Source organism: Microcaecilia unicolor, chromosome 6 (assembly GCF_901765095.1).
Source record: "Microcaecilia unicolor chromosome 6, aMicUni1.1, whole genome shotgun sequence".
Classification (NCBI taxonomy): domain Eukaryota; kingdom Metazoa; phylum Chordata; class Amphibia; order Gymnophiona; family Siphonopidae; genus Microcaecilia; species Microcaecilia unicolor.
The window spans coordinates 87,218,726-87,242,142 of record NC_044036.1 but is presented as its reverse complement, the minus strand read 5'-3'; the positions used below and the strand labels follow the sequence as shown (position 1 = coordinate 87,242,142).

The following is a 23,417-nucleotide window of genomic DNA, read 5'->3' as shown; positions in this document are numbered from 1 at the left end:
CCACAGTGTATAGTGAAGGTATTTAGTATTGCCTAAGAAAAGAAATACCTGCACACTTTGACGATACCTGTTAGGTACCTTTTATCCACTAAAAACACATGCACTTCTAAAAACTCAAATGTACGAGCATACGTCCAATCCATTCCCCTCTCATTCCCACCTCCAGGAAAACCTTCCCGTTCTCCATTCTGCATGCGTAATTTTACTCACACATAGGATCCTGATTTACAAGATACCCATTTTTTTATGAGTAGTACATTACTTATAAAAGTAGCTTTGAAATGGCCATCTTAAGGAGGAATTTAAATTTTCCAAATGTGATCATAAGCATCCAGTATAAGAAGCTAGCCTCCCCCAGAGCCTGGTGGTCATTGTCAGAGCTCCAATCCTCCACAGTTATACCCAGGAACAGGAGATGTACTTAATTGCATATTATCCCTGGGTCTCAGGGAGCCAGTCTCACAGAGTGAGCTGTGAAATCTCATGGATCCTCGTGAGACTGGCTCCATGGCAATAGGAGATGATGTGCAATTAAGTGCATTTCCTGCTGTGTACCAGATTAAGGGTTGCGAAGGCAGCTATGTGGACAGGAAGAGCCAGGAGTGGCTGACCAAAATGCTACAGGTAATGAAACAGACAGGTACAAGTTATTCTTATTCCACACTAACAGACACATACAAAGGAATTTTGGCGAAGGAGGTTAAATAGGACAGCCCTTGAGAGGAGGAAGAGGGTGAGAATGGACTCAGATTGGGGGGATGGAGGGAGAGATGAATGGCATGAAGAGGTTAGAGTGGAATGAAGGGATGAGAAGGTGGATGGAGGTGATGACAGGGGTCAAGAGGATAGAGACAAGGTGAGAATGCCTCAGGAAAGGAGGAGGGAAGAAAATGGTGATAAGGGGTCATTATGGAGGAAAGTAGGTGATAGTCAGTGTGACTGGAAGGAAGTGGTGAGAAAGGGATAAAGGAAGGGTTAAGAAAAGATTGGAGTGGATGGAGGTATTAAAGGTTAGAGTGTCCTTCTATGTTAAATTGTACAGCGCTGCGTAACCCTAGTAGCGCTTTAGAAATGTTAAGTAGTAGTAGGAAGGAGGGAGGAATGGGGTGAGGGTGGTGGTTATACTGTCTGGAAAGAGTTGGTGAAAAGCCCAGAGGTAACAGAGGTGAAAAACAGGCTGAGAAGGGGAAAATGATGGGTAAAATATAGTATTGAATAGAAATGCAGAGAAGAGAGAGAGGGTTAAAAGAAAAGATGAAAGGGAACTATCAAATTTCTCATTTAGATAGAAAGGAAAGATGAGGAGATATGAAAATGAGGACCTGGGAGATAAATTTGCATATAATGGAAGTAATATATGCACATTTATTTCATGCATATTCCTTGTAGTTATCCTGAAAACCTGACTGGCTGGATGTGTCCGAAGGACTGGATTGAGAGCCCCTACCCTAGTCACATCATTGGAAGGGACTGCTATGCCCCACCCCTCGGCTTCAGCCTTCCCAAACAAATAGGTCACCAGCTGCCTATGAAAGTGGTTGTTTTACTCCAAGAACATGATCAACACATTCCCATCTGCTTCCTTGCCTTACCTCCAATGTTTCCTCTAAGGATTGAGTTGATGTGAGCAAAACTTTTTCTTTGCAAGCAAAGGACTGACTACACATATAAACACTCACAGGGAGGTTGGAAAGGGTTCCATGAGCCATGCTGTGCTTGCTTTCCTATTTGTTCGCTTGTAGTTTAACTATACACTATAGCTGAATTTTACTCAGCTACTGGATGTTTAGCACAGCTTGGGAACATTGCTCCCCCAAGCATCTTTCTTAAAAATAAATAAAATAATGGGGTGGGGGGGAAGGACAATAAGAGAACTTCTGAAAAGTGGGAAATGGGGGTAACTTACAAAAAGGACTGGGGCTGTGAGTGTAAGTGGGAGACTTGGGGATAGAATAGTGCAAAACATTGATAGAGGATAGTGACTTTTGGGGGTGAGCAAGGAGCTGTGGGGAGGGGGGTTCTTTCGGGATTGTGGTCTTGGGGTTGAGAGGTTGATGTAACTGCTACTGAAGATCTAGCTGTCTGTATTAACAATTTAAGAGGTAGGTCCTCTGTAATCTCACAAGGTAAATTTTCAGCAATTCACTGAGTGGGACATAGGTGGCTAAATTGTAGCCAGTTAAATTGATTTAAAAGATATTTTTATGCCACAAGTTAGTTGGCTCAGGATGTGACTGAAAATTGTCCTAGAATAGCTCAATATATTAGCCACTTGGTGAACTTTTGTAACTTTATCCTGTTTCTAATTATTTTTTTTAGGGTTACCTTTCTCTCGTATTAACAAAAAAAAAAAAAAAAAAAAAATATATATATATATATAAGATGTTAGATACTGGTTCTTAAGAGTCGTCCTGTATTATACAAAGAGTATACATGTTCATCAGATACTTTTGTGTCTTTGGAATCCTTTAAACTGCATTATTCTTAGTTTGATTTTACTTGAGCTCTCCTTTGGTGCTCATGATAGTCATGATGATTTGAACACTGCACTGACTATTTTTAAAATTCTTTTCCTTAGTGAAGTTATGGTCTACAAATCTGGACAATTCAGTAGCAAGTATTGAAGCCAAGGCAAATGTTTGTTGTGTCAAGTTCAGCCCATCCTCAAGATACCACCTGGCTTTCGGCTGTGCAGGTAGGCAACTGCAAGAAACATTTGGGTTAATTCTTTGTTAGTAATGCTATCTCTGCAACTTTATTTTTTATTTATTTGATTACATGCTGTTTCCATGTAGTTCCAAACAATGTACAATAAAAATTTTAATTGACACTTAATTAGGCTAGTTTTCACATGGGGAGGCCAGTGGCTGTCAGAACAGAAAACTGTAAAGGCTGGTTTTCTGCCGACTGCTGGACTCGGGGAACACTCCCTCCCATACTCTTTCCTCCTCCACTGCCACTGCAGCTTAAGACCTGCAGTGGCAATTTGAAGACCAGAATGCAGTGCAGAGTCTCCTACTCATGTAGGTGCTGATAGTTCCTCAGTGTCCTGTCCTTTCAGAAACAGTTTATGTCCTAGGAGGTTAAAACGCTAGTGATGACAGGCTGGCGAGTCTACAGAAGGGAGCTGCTGTAGGGGACAGAAGGAGTTTTGGAAGAGAGATTTAGGGGGATGGGAAATAAAGACCCAGAGGGGAGAGGAGGGTAGGGAGATACAGGGGAGATGCTGGATTGGGGTGGGTGGGGGCGGATAAGTATATAGAGAGGGGATACTGGACATGAGGGAAGGAATGATAGGAGATGCTGGACATGGGGAGGAGGTCAAAGACAGAGGGATATGCTGGACATGGGGGCGGATAAGAACAGGGACACAGAGAGAAGATGGATGGTAGACACGGAGAGAGACGAAATGTCAAAATGGACAGGAAATTTGGAAAGAGTTGAGAATACAGAGGAACTCAAAAGATGGAGACTGGGAGCAATATGACCAGACAAAGCTAGAAAGAAGAATTGTGTTTTCTAGTTAATAATTGGAATATGCCGGTTTTGGAATGTACAGAGCAGATGCTAGACATGGCTGGGACCCTGGATATAAGTTTGGAAGGGGACCCCAAAGCCTCGGTAGCAGGCTGTGCTTCCTTCAACTTCTGGCAGACGAGGCCCTCTCATAGCCTGGGAGCTCAGAACAGTTGTTTTGCTTGCAACATCCCTTCCCCTAAAGCTGACTCTGACATCTACTACCTTTATATTTTTTATAATACAAGAAGAAAATTCCTGTTTTTCTGGTACTGTAATGCATTCAAGAGTCTGGTTTCCTGGAGTTTCAGCTGAGGGTCTATCTGTGTTCTATGTGAGTGACCAAGGTCAGATGTTCTATGGCCATGGATTTTCTATTGAAGGATCTGTAGTAATCTTGCTTGTTCAGTTTTCTCAATAGGTATGCTACTGATCTAGGGCCCACTGCTTATTTATGGTGCTACCTTTTCCTAGGTAGGTCCCTTGTTATGCGAGTTGTAGAAGATATGCTGGAATAGTGATTTACTCTAGGTCCTAAGTGAATTTTTGTATAGTTTTGTATTCATAATATGCCTGATACTGAGAGGGTTTATGTTGCTCAGATTATATTAGAAACAAAAATATTTTTTGTATGGCAAGTAGCTCTGCTGTGCACAAATTATTGGGGAGGGTTTGAGTGGTTCTGTGAATGCAGAATATATGTTTCTATTTAATACTCTATGGACGAAGCATATGAGGATTTGGGAGGGGACTGGCTCAACGGAGGCTGAAAAGTGCAACCTGTTGTAGTACCTCCTCCTACTCCCAAGCCCTCAGTGTTGTCTGCAGGCACTGTGTACTGCTCTGCTGCCCTCACTGCAGTTATTTGTTGGGGATGGGGCAGGGGTGGTGGCAGGTTTTTCTTTTTCAACAAGTTGACAGTCCTAAATACCTTCATTAATCATATGTGGAAACCTTGAGTCTCCATTTTTATTCATTATTTCTCAATCTCATTTTGGTTTTACAGTCTGGTGTATGCTGATCTCTCTCATGCATGCTCATTGCAGATATCCTGAAAGCCAAACTGGCTAAAGTGTATGCTAGGAAAGGATTGAGAAACATTTTTTATTGTTGCGTTTGTCCAGCTCTTATTATGTCCAAGTAAGTGGAACAGACATTTCAGCCATTGTGCAGTGGCTTTCTTCAGAGTATGCTGTGAGGTCTGCAATTTGTATTTATATTGTAGGTTCTCAAACCTGATTGGGTTTGAGGTAGGTGGCTTCCTCAGGAAAATAAGAAATTGAGGCAAAAAAGTCCATTGGTCACATATTTCCCTCAAACATTGCCCACCTTCCTGAGGAAATCATCCACCTCAGACCCCAACCAATCAAGTTTGAGAATCAACCATATAAAGACAAAACTGTAGACCTCACAGCATTACCTAAAGATGCAGCATGGCGGCTGAAACGGTTCCACTTATTCAAACGTGGCAAGACCCAGACAACCATAACAATCGTGAGCCAGCTGTAGAAGCCTAAGAGAGCACTTCTATTTTTGGACAATAGCCTACTTTCTTTTTATTCTTGCATGCTCTGCAGGGGTAACAAGCACAAGCCTGTATTGAAAATGGACTGAAAACTATAACTGAAGTTACATTTTCTCGTTTATTTTTATTCATTCAATATTCTACCTTTTGTAAGGTTAAGGCACAAGGCAGATTACATAAATACATAAAAGATGCATATATAAAGACACAAAGAATAATAACTACAACAAAGATGTAAAGTACAATGAAAGCAATAGGGAAATAAATGGTATGAGAATAATAGGGGCAGGCAGGACTGTGATGAGAAGTGTCTCTAACAGCCTAGCAGAAGGTCTAACTGAACAGCCAATCTTTTTTGTTTGTTTACAGAAGGGTAAATCCAAGAGGTATTTTGTTTCATATGATGGCTGCAAAACAGATGAAAACACAAAGCCCTTATACGTGTTAGTTTTGCTGATGCCAGTGGTGGGGTGAACAGAAGGTCCCAATGGGAGGACTGTATTTCCCTCACAGGTGTATAGGTGATTATCAGTTAGGAAAGATACTCAGGAGAAGGTTGGATCAGGCATTTAAAGATGAGACAAAACGTAATTAAGGAAGTTCTTGCGGTTCCGCTGTCTGATCTTTTCAATGCTTTAGAGTTGGGAGTGGTGTTCGAGGACTGGAGAAGGGCAGATGTGGACCCCTTCTACAGAAGTAGAAGGGAGGAGGAGGTTGGAAAGTAAAGGCTGGTTAGTCTGACCTCTGTGGTAAGTAAATTAATGGAAATGCATCTAAAACAGGATAGTGAATTGCAGGGCCTGGGGCAGCATGGTTTTAATAGAGGAAGGTCTTGTCAGACAAATCTGATTACTTGAGAGTTGGATTGAGGGAGAGCACAAGATGTGAATGTACTTATATTTTAGCAAAGCCTTTGACACAGTTCCACATAGATGACTTATAAATAAACTGTGCCCTTCGTATGGACCCTAAAATGACTGACTGGGTTAGAAACTGATTGAGTAGAAGGCGACAGAGGGTGGTAGTAAATGAGGCTTAATCTGAGGAAAGGGATGTTAGAAGGTGGTATAACATAAGGATCGGTTCTTGTCCCAGTTTTTGTGACACTTTGGTGAGCGATATTGCAAAAAGGCTATCTACGAGGTTTGTCTCTTTGCAGATGATACCAGAATCTGCAGTATAGTCACCCCTGATGGTATGGGTACGATGAGGAGGGACCTAGTGAAGTTTGAAGAATGGTCCGGAATTTGGCATCTAAGATTTAATGCTAAAAAAATGCAGTGTCATGCATTTGGGTTACAAAAACCTGAGGGAGAGGTACAGTTTAGAGCAGGCATGGGCATCCTACAGGTCGCATGCAGCCCACCAGCTCATCTTCCCTAGTGAATTCTGTGCGGAAACAAACAAAAAAAAGTACTAGGCCCAGCATCAGCAATAACCTCAGCACCAAGGAGTCTTGGTGCCCACATACATAAAGGCCTGCTTGTACTGCTCCCTATGGAAGCATACGGAATGTGTTGGTGGAGGTGGAAACAGCAGGGCCATTTCTCATGAGGAATTCCTGCTTCTCGGAACTGAGGTTATTGCCGATTCAGGGCCTGACACTTTGTCACTCCTACAGGCCCAGACTCATAGACATGGTAGCAGCAGCAAAAGGGAGGGAGGTTTAAAGAGAAATGATGCAGTTGGAGTGAACAAGGGAGAGAGAGAGAGACAAGGGATGATGTTGGGATCGGGAAGAAAGGGAAGAGAGAGAGGGAAACTGTGGCACATGGATGGTGGGGAACAGAAGAGATATGGTACATGGATGGTGGGGAAGAGAAGAGAGATGGTACATGAATAGAGGGAGACAGAACCAGAGGCTAGGACTGACATGATCACAAAAAAATAAAATCACCAGAGGATAAAGGTAGAAAAAATATAAGGTATTTGTTTAGGTGACAGATGAATTATTACTAAAATGACCAAAGCTGCTAAGAACTTTTAGGTATCCTTCTATCTTCCTCTCCTCCTTCCATGTTAGAATCTTCTGTCTCCCTATCCCTCAGTCACATAAGCAGAAAACGGATAGTTCCTCTTCAAACCCAGGATAAGTGAGCACCAAGAAAAAGTAGACAAAAATTAACCTGAAACCCCAAGAATCCAGCCTCTGCATGGAACACATCAGAAAAACAGAGAATAATTTCCTCTTGTGCAGTGCAAAATATAAAAACAGTAGACATAAATTCTCAAAACAGACATATTCCAATCACTAAACTGAAAAAAAAATGTATATTACTATCCATTAAGAAAAAGAGGAAAAGCCTATTGGTGTACAAGCATGTCAATTGAAATGATCATTGAGTTTTGTTGGCAGTAGTACTAAAATGTCGACCCAACACGGCCATGTTTCGGCCCGAAGGCCTACCTCAGGGGTCTTGGTGAATCTCTGTGTTTGCAGTATAGTATTTTGCAACGGAGAAACCGAATACAAAGATCTTGATCAAATCCTTCGTTTATCCTCTGTTTTGTAGAATTGCTGAATGAAGACTGCCAAATGGTTGGCTAATGTGTATGATGGTTTTGTGAGGTTTTTTCCTCCTTTTTTTGTTGCTTTGCATGAACTTAAGGTGGCCAAACAATTAGAAAAGGTGATGGCAAAAGCCAGAAGGATGCTTGGGTGTATAGTGAAAGGAATGGCCAGCAGGAAAAAGGAGGGGATAATGCCTCTGTATAAGTCTCAAGTGAGACCTTATTTAGAGTACTGTGTACAATTCTGGAGATCGCACCTTCAAAAAGATATAAACAGGATGGAGTCAGTCAAGAGGGCGACTACTAAAAGATCAGTGGTCTTTGTTAAAAAGCTTATGGAGACAGACTTAAAGATCTCAGTATATGTACTTGGGGGGAAAAGGCAAAAGAAAGGAGATAGGGTAGAGATATTTAAATACCTCTGTGGCATAAATGCACAGGAGCTAGTCTCTTTGAAAGGAAGCTCTGGAATGGGGGGGGGGGGTATAGGATAAAGGTGGAAGAGGACAGACTTAGGACTAACCTAAGGAAATAATAACAAAAAGGGTGCTGAATACATGGAATCATTAGGCAAGTAGGTAGCTGTGCGGGTGGTGAATGTGAGGATTGCTTGGTTACTTACCTGCCTGGTGCAAAGGTAGTAGACCTCATACATTACCTAGATAAGATTTTAGACGGTACTGGGGAGGAGCCTGGTTGTCTTCGTACATGTGGGTACCAAGCCAAACTCAGACTCTTTGGTAGAAAGTTGAATCTAGAATCTCCAGGGTTGCATTTTCAGAAGTACTGCCCATTCCATTTGCAGGACCCAAGAGGCAGGTATGGAGAAGGGTTTTAGATTTGTTAGGAACTCAGCAACATTCTGGGAAAGGGGCCATTCCATGTATTCAGCACCCTTTCTGTTATTATACCTCCTGGTGGAGGTAGTGGAGATGAAGACTATCAGAATTCAAGAAAGCTTGGGACAAATACATAGGATCTCTAAGGGAGAGGAAGGGGATAGTAGATGGTATGAATGGGCAGACTGAATAAGACATATGGGGGTGATAGTCAAAGCGATTTAACCAGCCAGAAACTGCTCCTGGCTGGTTAAATCACTTGTTCAGGGCAAATCATCATATTCAGTGGCACTTAACTGGTTACTGCCGCTGAAAATGTCCGGTTAGTGCCCAACTGAAAAATGGCTATTTTGGAGATGTTCTGGGGGAAGTGTCAGTATTTGGCCAGTAAAGTGACAATATTCAGCATAGCCTAGTATTTCTGGCAGTCTTAGGGGACTTCACTATACATGGTCCTACTCCGTAAGCAGTGTAATTAAGAAACCACCAATAATAAGATACAGGCAGCATTCTAGCAGCGAGATGGGGTCTATCCAGTCTTTTCCACTGAGTGTCACATGTTTGATTATCTTGCAATTGGTGAGAAGTCATATGTGTGTACGCAGTGCAAAGAGCTCCTAGCACTCGGGGAATGGGTCCGATCTCTGGAGGCTAGAGTGGCAGACTTGGAGGAGCTGAAGCAGATAGAGGTTTATAGAGGAGGCTTAAAGGGGCATAGAAGAGAAGTCCTACCTCCAATCTGGCAATCTCTATGCTGCCACAGGGAAAAGGGCTCTTGAATGGACAGTACCATCGCATTGAGGCAGGAAGTGATCTTGTAGCAAGGTCCTATCCTTCAAGGCATGCAATATACCCAGAAGGGAAAGGTCAGGACTGCCATTTTAATTAGAGATTCAATCATTAGGCAAGTAGGTAGCTGTGTGGGTGGTGAATGTGAGGATTGCTTGGTTACTTACCTGCCTGGTGCAAAGGTAGTAGACCTCATGCATTACCTAGATAAGATTTTAGACGGTACTGGGGAGGAGCCCGGTTGTCTTCGTACATGTGGGTACCAAGCCAAACTCAGACTCTTTGGTAGAAAGCTGAATCCAGAATCTCCAGGGTTGCATTTTCAGAAGTACTGCCCATTCCATTTGCAGGACCCAAGAGGCAGGCATGGAGAAGGGTTTTAGATTTGTTAGGAACTCAGCAACATTCTGGGGAAGGGGGTATCTATTCTGGAAGGATGGGCTCTACCTTAACCAGATTGGAACCAGACTGCTAGCATCAACATGTAAAAAAGGGAGAGAGCGCAGCTTTTAAACTAGAAACTGAGGGCAGGCCAACAGTTGCTCAAAAGCACGTGGTTCGGAACAAGTTATCTTTGAAGGCTTATCACCAAAGCAAGGAAGATAGGGCATCCTGATAGTGAGGTTGCAATAAAGGCCATAGTATACCAGGAGGGGCATAATTGAAAGGGGTGCCCAAGTTTTCTTGAGGACGTCCTCGCAGAACATCCTGGCGAAGGGGCGGGGAAACCTGTATTATCGAAACAAGATGGGCATCCATCTTTTGTTTCGATAATACGGTTGGGGATGCCCAAATTGCGAAATTTAGGTCATCCTTAGCGATGGTCGTCCCCGATTTTCAGCGATAATGGAAACCAAGGATGCCCATCTCAAAACGACCAAATCCAAGCCATTTTGGTCGTGGGAGGAGTCAGCATTCATAGTGCACTGGTCCCCCTGACAAGCCAGGACACCAACCGGGCACCCTAGGGGGCACTGCAGTGGACTTCAGAAATTGCTCCCAGGTGCATAGCTCCCTTACCTTGTGTGCTGAGCCCCCCAACCACCCCCTCCCAAAACCCCCTACCCACAATTGTACACTACCCTAGCCCTAAGGGGTGAAGGGGGACACCTACATGTGGGTACAGTGGGTTTCTGGTGGGTTTTGAAGGGCTCACATTTACCACCACAAGTGTAACAGGTAGGGGGGGATGGGCCTGGGTCCGCCTGCCTGAAGTGCACTGCAGTACCCACTAAAACTGCTCCAAGGACCTGCATGCTGCTGTCAGGGAGCTGGGTATGACATTTGAGGCTGGCAAAAAATAGTTTTAAAGTTGTTTTTTTTTAAGGGTGGGAGGGTGTTAGTGACCACTGGGGGAGTAAGGGGAGGTGATCCCTGGTTCCCTCCGGTGGTCTTCTGGTCAGTTCGGCACCTTTTTGAGGCTTGGTTGTAAAAAATAAAATGGACCAAGTAAAGTCGCCCAAGTGATCGTCAGGGACGCCCTTCTTTTTTCCATTATTGGTTAAGGACGCCCATGTGTTAGGTACGCCCCAGTCCCGGTTTCACTATGCTTCCGACACGCCCCCGTGAACTTTGGTCATCCCCGCAACGGAAAGCAGTTGAGGACACCGAAAATCGGCTTTCAATTATGCCGATTTGGGCGACCCTGGGAGAAGGATGCCAATCTCCCGATTTGTGTCAAAAGATGGGCGCCCTTCTTTTTCGAAAATAAGCCTGCAGGTGTCTTTTAAATAAAGAGCAAATAGATTTTTAAAGATGGCAAATTATCACTGTCAACTGCTGAGCAAGTTGTAAATAGGATTTTTAAAAACATGGTCTGAAGCTGGTTCCTCTCCACATAAGTTGAAGTAAGGAAGAGGTTGGGAACTACAGGCCAGTAAGTTGGACCTCTTTGGTAAATAAATGAATGGAAATGCTTTTAAAACATAGAATAGTAAAGTTTTTGGAATTCAAAGGATTATAGAACCTGAGGCAATATGGTTTCACTAGAGGCAGGTCTTGTCAGACAAATCTGATTAATTTCTTGTGTATTTAGATTTTAGCAAAGTCTTTGACACGGTTCTGCATAGATGATGAATAAATAAACTGAGCGCTCTCAGTATGGGCCCTAAAGTGACTGGATTGGGAAGTGGTTGAGTGGAAGGTGACAGAAGGTAGTGGTAAAATGGAGCTCATTCTTTGGAAAAGGACGTTACCAGTGGTGTGCTGCAAGGTTCAGTTCTTCGGACTGTTCTTTTTAACACTTTTGTAAGCAATATTGCTGAAGGACTGTCTGGTATAATTTGCTTCTTTGTGAATGATCCCAAAATCTGCAGTAGGGTACACACCCCTGATATTGTGGTTAACATGAGGAAGGGCTAAGCAAAGCCAGGGGAATGGTTTGAGTTTCACAGCTTAGATTTAATGCTAAAAAATGCAGGATCATGCATTTGGGCTGCAAAAACCCAACTGAGTGGTACAGTGTAGGGAGTGAAGAACTTTTGTGCATAAAAGAGGAGTGGGACTTGGGTGTGATCATAGATGATAATCTTAAGGTATCCAAACAGGTAGAAAAGGCAACGGCGAAAGCTACAAGCATGCTTAGGTGCATAGGAAGAGGAATGGCCAGTAGGAAAAAAGCGGTGATGCCCCTGTGTAAGACTCTGGTTAGTCCTCAATTAGAATATTGTGTATAATTCTGGAGACCGCACCTTCAAAAAGATATAAATAGGATGGAGTTGGTCCAGAGGCTACTAAAATGGTCAGTGGTCTTCGACATAAAGCATTTGGGGGCAGAATTAAAGATGTCAATATGTGTACTTTGGAAGAAAAGCAGGTGGGGAGAGATACGATGGAGACATTTAAATACTTATGTTGCATAAATGCACAGCAGGCGAGTCTTTCAATTGAAAGAAAGCTCTAGATTGAGCGGGCATAGGATGAAGGTGAAAGGGGATAGACTCGGAAGTAACCTGGGAAAATACTTTTTCATGGAAAGGGTGGTGAATTTGTAGAACAGCTTCCCAGGGGAAGTAGTGGAGATGAAAACAGTATATGAATTCAAGAGAGCTTGGGACAAGTACATAGGATCTCTAACGGAGTGATATGGAGAGTAGGCATGGAAGGGCAGACTGGATAGGCTATATAGTCTTTATCTGCCTACATTTTTCTTTCTTTCTATGTTTAATGCCAGAATTCTTAAAAAAAAAAAAAAAAAAGATGGAAGAGTTAGAATATATTGCACTAAATGAAAAGATAGATATAATAAGCATCAGGGAGGAGTAGCCTAGTGGTCGTTGATCCTGGTGAACTGGGTTCGATTCCCACTGCAGCTCCTTGTGACTCTGGGCAAGTCACTTAACCTTCTATTGCTCCATGTGCAAAACAAGTACCTGTATAAAATATGTAAACTGCTTTGTAACCACAGAAAGGCGGTATATCAAGTCCCACTCCCCACTGAGACCCAGTGAAAGGAAGATAACCACTGTAATACTAGGGTAAAAATTATATTGCAATGATAGGGTGGATCAAATTGGTGGAAGGGTTTCTGTTATTTGTTAGAGGGTCTTGACTCAAACAGGCTAAAGATCCTGCAATACACAAAATACAGATATTCCATGTGTAAAAGGGAAAAGGATATTGCTAGTGATAGGAGTATATTACTATCTACTTAGCCAGAGTGAACAGACAATATGCAGAAATGTTAGCAGATGTCAAGGAGGCTAGCAAACTGGGTAACACAATAATAATGGGTTATTTTAATTACATAGATATTGACTGGATAAATGTAACATCAGGGCATGCTAGGGAGGTAAAATTCCTAGATGAAATCAAGGATGGTTTTTTTGGAGCAGCTGGTTCAGGAACCAACGAGAGGAACATTTCTGGATTTAGTCTATACTGGAACTCATGATCTAGTGCTGGGGCCACTTGAAAAGGATCGTTATATGATCAGATTTGATATAATAACTGGAGTAAGTACACACAGGAAATCTAGTACATTAGCATTTACATTTCAAAGAGGAGACTATGATAAAATGAGGAGAGAGGTTTAAAAAAAAAAACTTAAGAGGAGCTGCTGCAAAGGTAAAAAGATTTTTGTATCAGGCGTGGATGTTCAAAAATATCATCCTGGAAGCCCAGACCAGATATATTACACCTATTAAAAAAATGGAAGAAGGATCTGACTGAAGATAATAGAAAAAAGCATAAGGAATGGCAAGACAAATTCAAAATGCTGATAAGGAAGGCAGAGAGACACTATGACATTTAAAAAAAATTGCTTTGGAGGCAAAGACACACAATGAAAATTTATTAGGTATATTAGAAGCAAGAAGCCGGTAAAAGAATCAGTTGGACCACTAGATGACTAAGGAGTGAAAGGGGCACTCAGGGAATACAAGGCCATAACAGAGAGAAACAAATCTCTGTGAACCTGGAAAATGTAATAGTGCAGTTGGGTAAATTAGAGTAGAAAATCACCTGGACTGGATGGTATACATCTCAGAATACTGATTGAATAAAAAAAAAGAAAAACTCGTAGAACTATTGTTATATGTAACTTATCTTTAAAATCAAGCATGTTACTACAAGATTGCAGAGTGGCAAATGTAACGCTAATTTTTTAAAAGGGTTTCATATGTAACTTAGGAAAGTATAGACAGATGAGCCCTGACATCTGTGCCAGGCAAAATGGTAGAGACTGTTATTCAGAACAAAATTACTGAACATATACATAGACATGGATTAATGAAACAAAACCAGCATGGATTTAGTCAAGGGAAATCTTGCCTCACTAGTCTGATACTTTTCTATGCCGTGGATAAAGGTCTGAATTTTCAAAAGGCATTTGACAAAGTACCTCATGAAAGACTTCTGATGGAGTTTGCTGCAATTGGTCTAATGACAGTTGTTCTAAAGTCCAATTTGTCCAAAGAGACAATTAGTCTAAAAGTTAATTTGTCTAATCGACAATTGGTCTAAAAATTAAATAAGACAAAGATGTGAAGTCATACATTTGTCATGTGGCAGATCACTTATTTAAAGTCAATAATAAGTATACACTCCATGCTTTAATCTAATCAAGGCATTAACACTGGAAACCACTTGGTATTATAATACAATAGGTAAAAATTGAATGTGATAGAGGTGCAAGTCACAAGTGTTTGATGAGGAAAAGTAAAGACTTCAGTCATGAATAAATGTGTTACTGAAAAAATGTGTTTAGGAAGCCAATTATTAAATATGACTCTGGCTTTGAAGTAGACCTGTTTGTGAATGAAATGAAAACAAAAGCTGTGAATTGAAATTGTATGTTACAATTCTATAAAAGGGAGAAACTGTTTAAAAGTTTATGCTTTTAAGTATAAAATCCAGAACTACTGTTGATGATCAATTAGTGCAAAAAGTGGTGGCTGAGGTAAAATCTTTCTTTTAAGTTGCAACTGTTACGGTGGATATATTAAGGAATGGAGTTCCGTGATTTAGTAGATTCAGAAAAAGGGAAAGTCAGTTGCCCAAGTTTATCTTCTGTATCTGTGACATAAGCATGTCAGAAAGATGATGGGAGAAACTTCTTACTACTGGAGATGCAAAGATAGAAACCGTAATGTGTCAGCAGTCACAATAATCATTAACAGGCTTCATCAACTACAAAAGTTTGGAGAACATCTGATACATGCTGCTGCACACTGAGCTGATGTCGCCTGTGTGAAGGCCACCATGAAAAAAATGTGAACGCCAGACAATGCTCTTGAATACTGAGTGTATTCAAGAGCATTGTCTAGTGTTCCTTTTTGAGTCACTTTTGCTGTTTCCTGTGTGATTGCAAGTCTGCAACGGTTTCTGTTCTTCTGTGTATACATCAACAATGTGAAGACCACCATGAAACAAACTGCAGCAAACAGTAATGAAAAGCCTGTCCAAATCATTCAATCCACACTTGCAACAATGGGCCCTGCTGCACGACCATAGTTGTTGAATACTGCGTCTTTGAAGCATACTGTCAAACGAGTCCAAAAAGATCATCATTCAGAACTGTAGACCTTGACTGATTTGGTTATTCCGTTATTCCTCCAGAATACACAGAGACACTCAGCAGGGAGACTTTCCTTGTTAAGAGCTCAGAGAAAGTTCTGCTGTTCACAACAGTTGCCAATGTTCAGTATTGGATCATGGATGGGAATTTCAAAACTGTTCCCATTATATTCACTCAGCTGTATTTAATATGTGCTCCTGTTGGCCCTGATGACAGAAGTTGAATCCTCAATCTTGCCACTGGCTTATGGCTATTATGGCCGCAGCCATGTCCCACACCCTGACTCTCCTCTGGAAGTGTCAGGGCCAGACTCCGCCGCATCTCCCTGGACTATAGGCTGCTTTTGTATTGTGGCTGCTTCCATTGCACCAGGGCACCTCGCCAACAGGGCAGACCATTCTCGCTTGGGAGGTTGTGGTATTGGCTGGCGCTGGGTCCTTTAAGCGCATGTTCCCCGAGGGCCGGCCTTTAAAGGGCCAATGGCAGGAAACCCAGACGCCTGCAGAGGAAATCACTTCCAGTCTGGGGGATATTAGGAAGTTCCTGACTCCCAACCAGTGCCTTTGCAATGGGTCGTCTACTTTGGTGGAGTTGCAGCCTTGTTCCAGTCTTCATCACCAGCTTTGTTTTAGTCTTCATTCCACCCTTGTTCTGGTCCTCGTCTCCAGCTTTGTTCCAGTCTTCGTTACAGTCTTTGCCGTTCCTGCCTTGCTCCTGCCGAGTTCCAGCCTGGCCCTGTGGGCCTCCAGGTTGTCCCTGGCCCCCAGTCTTCAGATCTCCTGGTCTTCATATTCCAGCTATTCCATGGCCTCAACTCAGTTGGGCCAGTCCCAAATGTCTCTCTTAAGAGCCACCCTCCGCCCTGACTTGTTGGTGCCTCCTCCCCCCCCCCCCCCCCCCCCCCCCCCCCCCCCCCCCCCCCCCAGGGCTCTTTTAAGAGCTATTCTCTGATCTAGTTTTTGCTGGGACGTGACTCGTCTGCCGCCAGCCAGGGTCACCTAGACTTAGGGTTAGGTAAGCAGAGTAAATCTGACTGTGGCCCAAGGGATCACCTATCCCGAGTCGTGACGGCCTCAAGTATGTCTCTTTTTGCACAGAAAACCTCCTACAATAATCTGGATTTTCCACTTAGCATTGCCCACAATTTGTGCTTTTAGGACAAAATTGACAAGCTTTTTAATTTTCGCATATTAACTTTTTCACTCATGTATATGTGTATAAAATTAACTTCTTTCATAAAGTTTGTGTGCTAATCTTTTACTTTCTCTATATTGCTGTAATTTCTTACAAAGTTGCACTGATTTTTCCATCACTATCCTGTCTTCTCTTGTTTAGACCAATTACCACTAGACCAACTGTTTTTTTAGATCAACTGACCCATTAGCAGTTGTGTATTTTATTTTATTTATTTTTTTATTTATCATTTAAATTTTTTACACGCAAAACATGCAATATGAAATACATTGTACAACTTGGTCATTAAAGCAAAAATAATTACTACATTAAGATTACAATACTTTCAATGAAAGGAAAGAGCAAGTTATACAATTGATTAGACCACAAATCTACCAGAGGGGGGAAGTGAGTTAGATAATAGGAGATCTCAAACAGAAAAAGAAAAAAGCATATATGGCCTGGCCTATCTACCCTTATATCTTTAATAATCAAATATCATCAATTACTCTACAGGTTTAATAGCTAATTTTTTCATCTCTAGGAATGCTTTAAGATGTTCCGGTTCAAAAAAAAAGTATATTTTGCTACAAAATGGACTCTTCCCAAGCGAGAAAGGTAACATTTTACTCACCCCTATACCCAAGGATGCAAAGAAAAATGCTAATGAACTAACAAACTACAGACCAGTAGCATCCATTCCCTTAATTACCAAAATAACAGAAGGTATCGTGACCAAACAACTCAGAGTATCTAAATAAGTTTTCAATATTACACGATTCCCAGTCAGGATTTCGCTCTAATCACAGTACTGAAACCGTACTAGTTACGCTCATGACCAAATTCAAACAATTGATAGCAAACGGCAATAACATACTACTGTTACAATTCGACATGTCAAGCGCATTTGACATGGTTGACCATGGAATTTTATTACACATCCTCGAATACTTCGGAATCGGAGGCAACGTTCTCAATTGGTTCAAGGGGTTTCTAACTACATGCTCATATCAAGTGACATCAAATTCGACTACATCAGCTTCATGGACACCTGAATGCGGAGTTCCTCAGGGATCCCCCCTTTCACCAACCATATTCAACCTAATGATGACACCCTTGGCCAAACTACTATCGAATCAGAACCTAAACCCATATATGTACGCTGATGATGTAACAATCTTCATCCCATTCAAACAAGATCTAAGGGAAATCTCCAATGAAATCAAGCAAAGCCTACATATCATGAATTCCTGGGCAGATGCATTTCAGCTGAAACTTAATGCAGAAAAAACCCAATGCCTAGTACTCACCTCGCAATACAATAAGAATAAATTTACCACCATCAACACACCTAAACTAAATCTACCAGTTTCGGACACCCTAAAAATCCTTGGAGTCACCATTGATCGACATCTAACACTTGAGAATCATGCGAAAAACGTAACTAAAAAGATGTTTCATTCAATGTGGAAACTAAAAAGAGTTAGACCATTTTTTCCAAGGTCTGTCTTCCGCAATCTGGTACAATCATTGGTACTCAGTCATCTGGACTATTGTAACTCACTCTACGCTGGTTGCAAAGAGCAAATACTCAAAAAAAACTCCAGACAGCCCAGAACACGGCAGCCAGACTAATATTCGGCAAATCAAAATACGAAAGCGCAAAACCCCTACGAGAAAAACTCCACTGGCTCCCACTTAAAGAACGCATCACGTTCAAACTTTGTACCCTAGTCCATAAAATCATCCATGGTGACGCCCCAGCGTACATGTCAGACCTAATAGAATTACCACCCAGGAACGCAAAAAAATCTTCTCGCACATTCCTTAATCTTCATCCTCCCAAGTGTAAAGGTCTGAAATACAAATTAATGCACGCATCTACCTTTTCCTATGTGAGCATGCAGCTCTGGAACGCTTACCATGCAACCTGAAAACGGTCTATGAACTGACTAATTTCCGAAAACTACTGAAAACCTATCTCTTCGACAAGATATATCACAAAGATCAGCACGTGTAACTGTATAATCTTTAATATATCCAGAAATGTCTTATATCGTCTCTTGCTTTAACACTATCATGTATTTCACTACCATGTAACCCAAAACCCTTTGTAAAACCAAATGTATATTCTCTTCTACTTCCAGTATCCATGATGAATTGTAAGCCACATTGAGCCTGCAAAGAGATGGGATAATGTGGGATACAAATGCAATAAATAAATAAATATTTTACACCCAAATATTTAACCAGACATTTACATGGGTAAGCCAACAAATATGTTGCCCCCAGGGCTCGGGTCTCTTCTCTATACAATAAAAGTTTTTCTCCTATCTTGAGTTGTTTTACAAACATCCGGGTATATCCACACTCTTTGACCACAAAAAATTTTCAAAGCATTTTTAAAGTATAGCTTCAGCACAGCGTTCAAATCTTGCTCAAACACAAATGATATTAAAAGAGTTCTACGTTGTTCGATATCAGATATAGATGTCTCAAAGATTAATGAAATGTCCAACTGTGCCGGAGAATCCAAAGGTTTTTTCTTACCACCATCTCCCGGTTCAGCTAACAGAGGACTAGGTAAATAATATACTCTATTTAGAGGAGGAATAGCTGAATCCGGGTATAGCAGAATTTCTTTTAAGTACTTCTTAAACACCTCAGCAGGGCTCAACTCTTGAATCCAAGGAAAATTCAATATTCTAAGGTTCAACCTTCTATTAAAATTTTCAAATTGTTCAATTTTCCTATGTATCACCATTTTGTCCGTTACTAAGGATTCAGTGACTGATTTTAAAGATTTTACTTCCTGCTGAAGTGCCTCAGTTTGTAACGTCGCCTCCTGTTTAGTTTTTTCAAAAGAGTTAGTCAAGGAGTCAATTTTACTTACTAACTGAGAGGTTTCCCGAGCAGATTTTGTTACTGTCTGGTTTTAAGCCCTGTAGCATTCTCCATATCGCCTGTAGGTTTATCTCCGCCGGAGGATTCCCCTCCAAAGATGTTGCCTCAGCGTTCAGGGGAGAGTTAGCGCCAACTGAGGTTTGGTCTAACACGACTTCCATAGCAGACTCTTCCTCCTCTCCCTGCCCTGTAATCGCTGGAGGCGGAGGGCGATTATCTGGCGGCGACAATGATATTTCCAAATCCGAGGGAGCCAAAGCTCCTCCAACGGCTCCCAAATCGGCGTCGCTCACCTTTACAACTGGGATGGGCGCTGTAAACCGGTCCAGTGTTTGTTGAAACGGGGAGGAAGTTCGGGCCATTTGCGTCTGGCCCTTTGCTATTCCTTTGGTATGGGGCATTTTCAACTGAAAGGTAAGAGGAAAAACAAGGCTTTTCAACAAGTTCACCGTGCACAGTCCACAGACGCTCAGGCTGCCATCTTGACACCCCCCCCCCCCCCCCCCCCCCAGCAGTTGTGTATTTTAGACCAATTGTCCATTAGATGAACTGTCTTTAAACTGATTATCAGGGACCCCTCCTGAGGAAATTAGAAAGTCATGGGATAGGCAGCGTCCTATTGTGCATTAAGCACTAGTTAAAAGAGAGAAAACAGAGTAGGGCCAGTATTCTCAATGGAGAAGGGTAGATAGTGGAGTTTCCCTGGGATGTGTGCTGGGACCACTGCTTATTAACATATTTATAAATGATCCAGAAATTGGAATAACTAGTGTTGGAATTAAGTTTTCTGGTGACACAAACTTATTTAGAGTTGTTAAATCGCAAGAGAGTTGTGAAAAATTGTAAGAGGACCTTTAAAAGTCCGCATAGATATTTTTCAACTTCAAATATTGATTGGATGGAAGTGGCATGGTTTGATTTTTATGTAGCCAACTTTACTTTGTATCTACCTTATAATTATGAGAGTTTATCAAAAGTTGAAGAATTAAAACTTTAGCCCTAGAAGGAGGATTCATAATGATAGCTTCTGGTCCTATTTAATTTCACACCTGGATTTTGTAAAAGCTGGGTCTTTCATATTAAGAAGTTGGGCATCCACAGTTATTAAAGCATTAGATCAATTTCCCATAGAAAAACAGAATGGTAATCCTCAAGGTAAGAAGTCGCATTAGTTTAATGAATCACTGAGGGATCTGCATAGGTCATGCAGAAGATTGGAAAGGGTGTGGAGGAAAACTAAAAGTAAAGAGCTGAAATTAAAATGGAGAAACATGATAGGAACTTATAAAGCTCCAGTAACTGAGGCTAAGATTTATTTTTAGAAATTAATAGGATCAGAACAAATAGACAATAGAATATTATTTTAAATCTTTAGATCTTTTACAAATTCTTTATTTTTAACCTGTACATCTGAAGAATTATAACCTTCAGCAGAGGTGTTGGCTAGGTTTTTTTTAGAAATAAGGTTGAAAATATAAGAACAACATTATTACGTTCAGGTACTAATATTATTGTAGATTTGATTGATGTCTATTTGTCATGAAATTGGGATCAAAGTAGATCTTGTTTTGTCTGAATTTACTGCTGTTACTTTAAGAGAGGTAGAACGTAATTTTAAAACGTTAGCTGGCAAGTTTTGTATGCTTGATCACTGTCCTTCATATTCGCTAAGAACAGCACCCCCCCCCCCCCCCCTTCCAAAAAAAAATAACTTGGATAACACAGTAAGTGTATTATTTAAAGAAGGAAATTTTCCTTGGGATCTTGGTAGCATAGTTTTGACTCCAGTTCCCAAATCTGGTGATGCTGATTTGACAATGACAACTAATTTTCAACCACTTGCCAGTATCCCTTAGTTTGCTAAGTTAATAGAATCTTTAGCTGCAAAACAATTACAGTCCTATTTAGATTTACTTCATTGTCTTTGTGAGTCATAATATGGATTTAGATCAAGGCATAATACTGAGGCTTTATTAGTAACTTTGGTTACTAAGGTTAAGAACTTGCTTAGTCAAAACATCCTCTTAGTTCTATTACAGTTTGACGTTTTGGGCGCTTTTGATACTGTCGATCATCTGTTGTTGCTAAATGGGTTGAGTGATTTGGACCTGACTAGCGTTGTTTTGGAATGGTTTAAGGGTTTCCTCGAAAACAGACAATACAGAGTTAAAAAGAACGGGAAGCTGTCTAAATCATGGAATTCTGTATTTGGAGTGCCTCAGGATTCCCCTGTTTTGCTGACTTCATTAGGAAATTTTTAAGTTCTTCATAGTTTTATATAGTTTTCTGTGTGGATGATATTTTTATTTTGTTACCTTTATCTCATGAAATATTGGATTTTGAGACTATTTCAGACTGCATTTTCAGAATTCATAAATTGACTTCCTCAAATGTATTAATGTTAAATAGAGATAAAACTAAGTTACTATATTTCGATAATTCATTGACTAGAATTCCACAAAATTTGACCCTTAAAACTGAGGAGAGTTTGGCTTTTCAAAAATCATCAAGAGTTTTAGATTTTATTCTACATACACAAGTTGGTCTAGATACATAAGTTGGTCTGTTTGGGCCATAAGATTTTTTTTTATAGTTGCTGTCCAGTTGATCGTATTTCTCTAATTTCATTTCCTACTTCATTACGTTCTATATGTAAATGTTATGCATTAAACTTAGCTTTTCCTGTAGTTAGCAAGATTTGATTTAGGCGGTATTTTGTTAACTCATTTAAGGGGCCTTTTTCTAAAGATTAGCTTGTTATCTGCAGCAGGGCTCATAGCGTTAAAATGAAACCTATTGCAGATAAATCGAGCTAATCTTTAGTAAAATACCCCCATAGTTTTCTGTCAGTCAAAGTGTAGAATTCAGTTCCTTTACACCTTTGCGAAATGATAGGTTCTCTGAGGACAAGCAGGCTGCTTGTTCTCACATGTGGGTTGGCATCCACGGCGGCCCAGGAAATGGCAAAATTTCTACCGCAGAATTTAAAAAGTTTTGCCAGAGCCTTCTGGCGCGTGAACCGTGCGTACCATGCATGCCCGCCCATCGCGTGAGCATTCCCGCTCAGTTTTTTGTCCACGGTGAGGTGAAGAGGTTTTTCCCTGTTCGCTTCGCTGGCCCAGTAAAGAGAGTCTTAACGATTCTTTTTATATTTCTTGTTTTATTTCTATCGTTATTTGTTCTTTTAAAAAAAAAAGAAAAACCAGGTATTTTTTCTTAGTTTTTGGCACTTTCTAAATTTGTTCCCCTTTTGTGCCTTTTACTTTTTTGGCACGATCGCATCGTTTAATTTCGCCGAAGTCGTTTTTCCTTCCATGTCATCGAAGACACCCAGCGGCTTCAAACATTGTACTCGGTGCAACCAGACCATATCGGGTACCAACACCCATGCTTGGTGTATCCAGTGCCTTTGCCCCGTCCATAGCCCAGTTGCTTGCAGTCTGTGTCTTCGAATGAAGAAACGGACCCAAGCATCTCGAGAAGCCCAACGAGAGAAGTTTTTTGGGGCTCAGTCCAGTCCTTCGACATCGACATTGGTACCAAGGTTGGCGGCATCGACATCGATGGACGCATTGACATCGGGTTTGAAGGTAATGGCTGCGGAACGACCAACTCGTTCTGGGAGCAGTGAGGCTTCGAGTGGGTCTCCACCTATCTCGAGGCCTCCTGTTATGCAGGCTCCCCGGGACCGACCTTCGTCGGACCCGGCCCCGAGGAGACGTGAGGATTCCACGTCTTCCTCATCAGTACCGAGGAGTCTCGATGACGGGTGTCGAGCAAAGGCGAAGAAACACCGTCATCGTTCTCCTGCGACACACAGTGCCAGGGGCTCTGGGGCGTCGAGGGAATTGGCACCCGAGAAGTGTCGGCGCCGAGAGGATCGCTCCCCCTCTATTCAGGAAGTGCTTATGCGTAGATCTTCTGGCAGCTCGGTACCTGTTCCCGAGCCTCAACATATTCTGCCACCAGCTCCTGTATCGACCCCGCAGCCTTGTCCGGCAGCTCTCGACGAGCGTATCAGGGCCCTGCTTCCATAGCTTCTGGAAGGATTGCTGCACCAGTCTGCTTCGGTGACGGAGGTGCTTGCGCCTTCCGTACAGTCTGCTGCAGCAGCATCTGGCCCTTCGCCTGTGGTGAGGTCCCC

The 23,417-nt window shown here is 41.7% G+C and overlaps 1 protein-coding gene across 1 annotated transcript in view; it reads left to right on the top strand.

Moving 5' to 3' along the window:
- Positions 1–23,417, top strand: part of COP1 (COP1 E3 ubiquitin ligase) — a 478,504-nt gene that overhangs the window by 262,006 nt on the left and 193,081 nt on the right. The window contains exon 15 of the mRNA XM_030205657.1: positions 2,579–2,695. Within this exon, the coding sequence (XP_030061517.1) occupies positions 2,579–2,695 (117 nt within the window). The remainder of the gene's footprint in view (positions 1–2,578; positions 2,696–23,417) is intronic.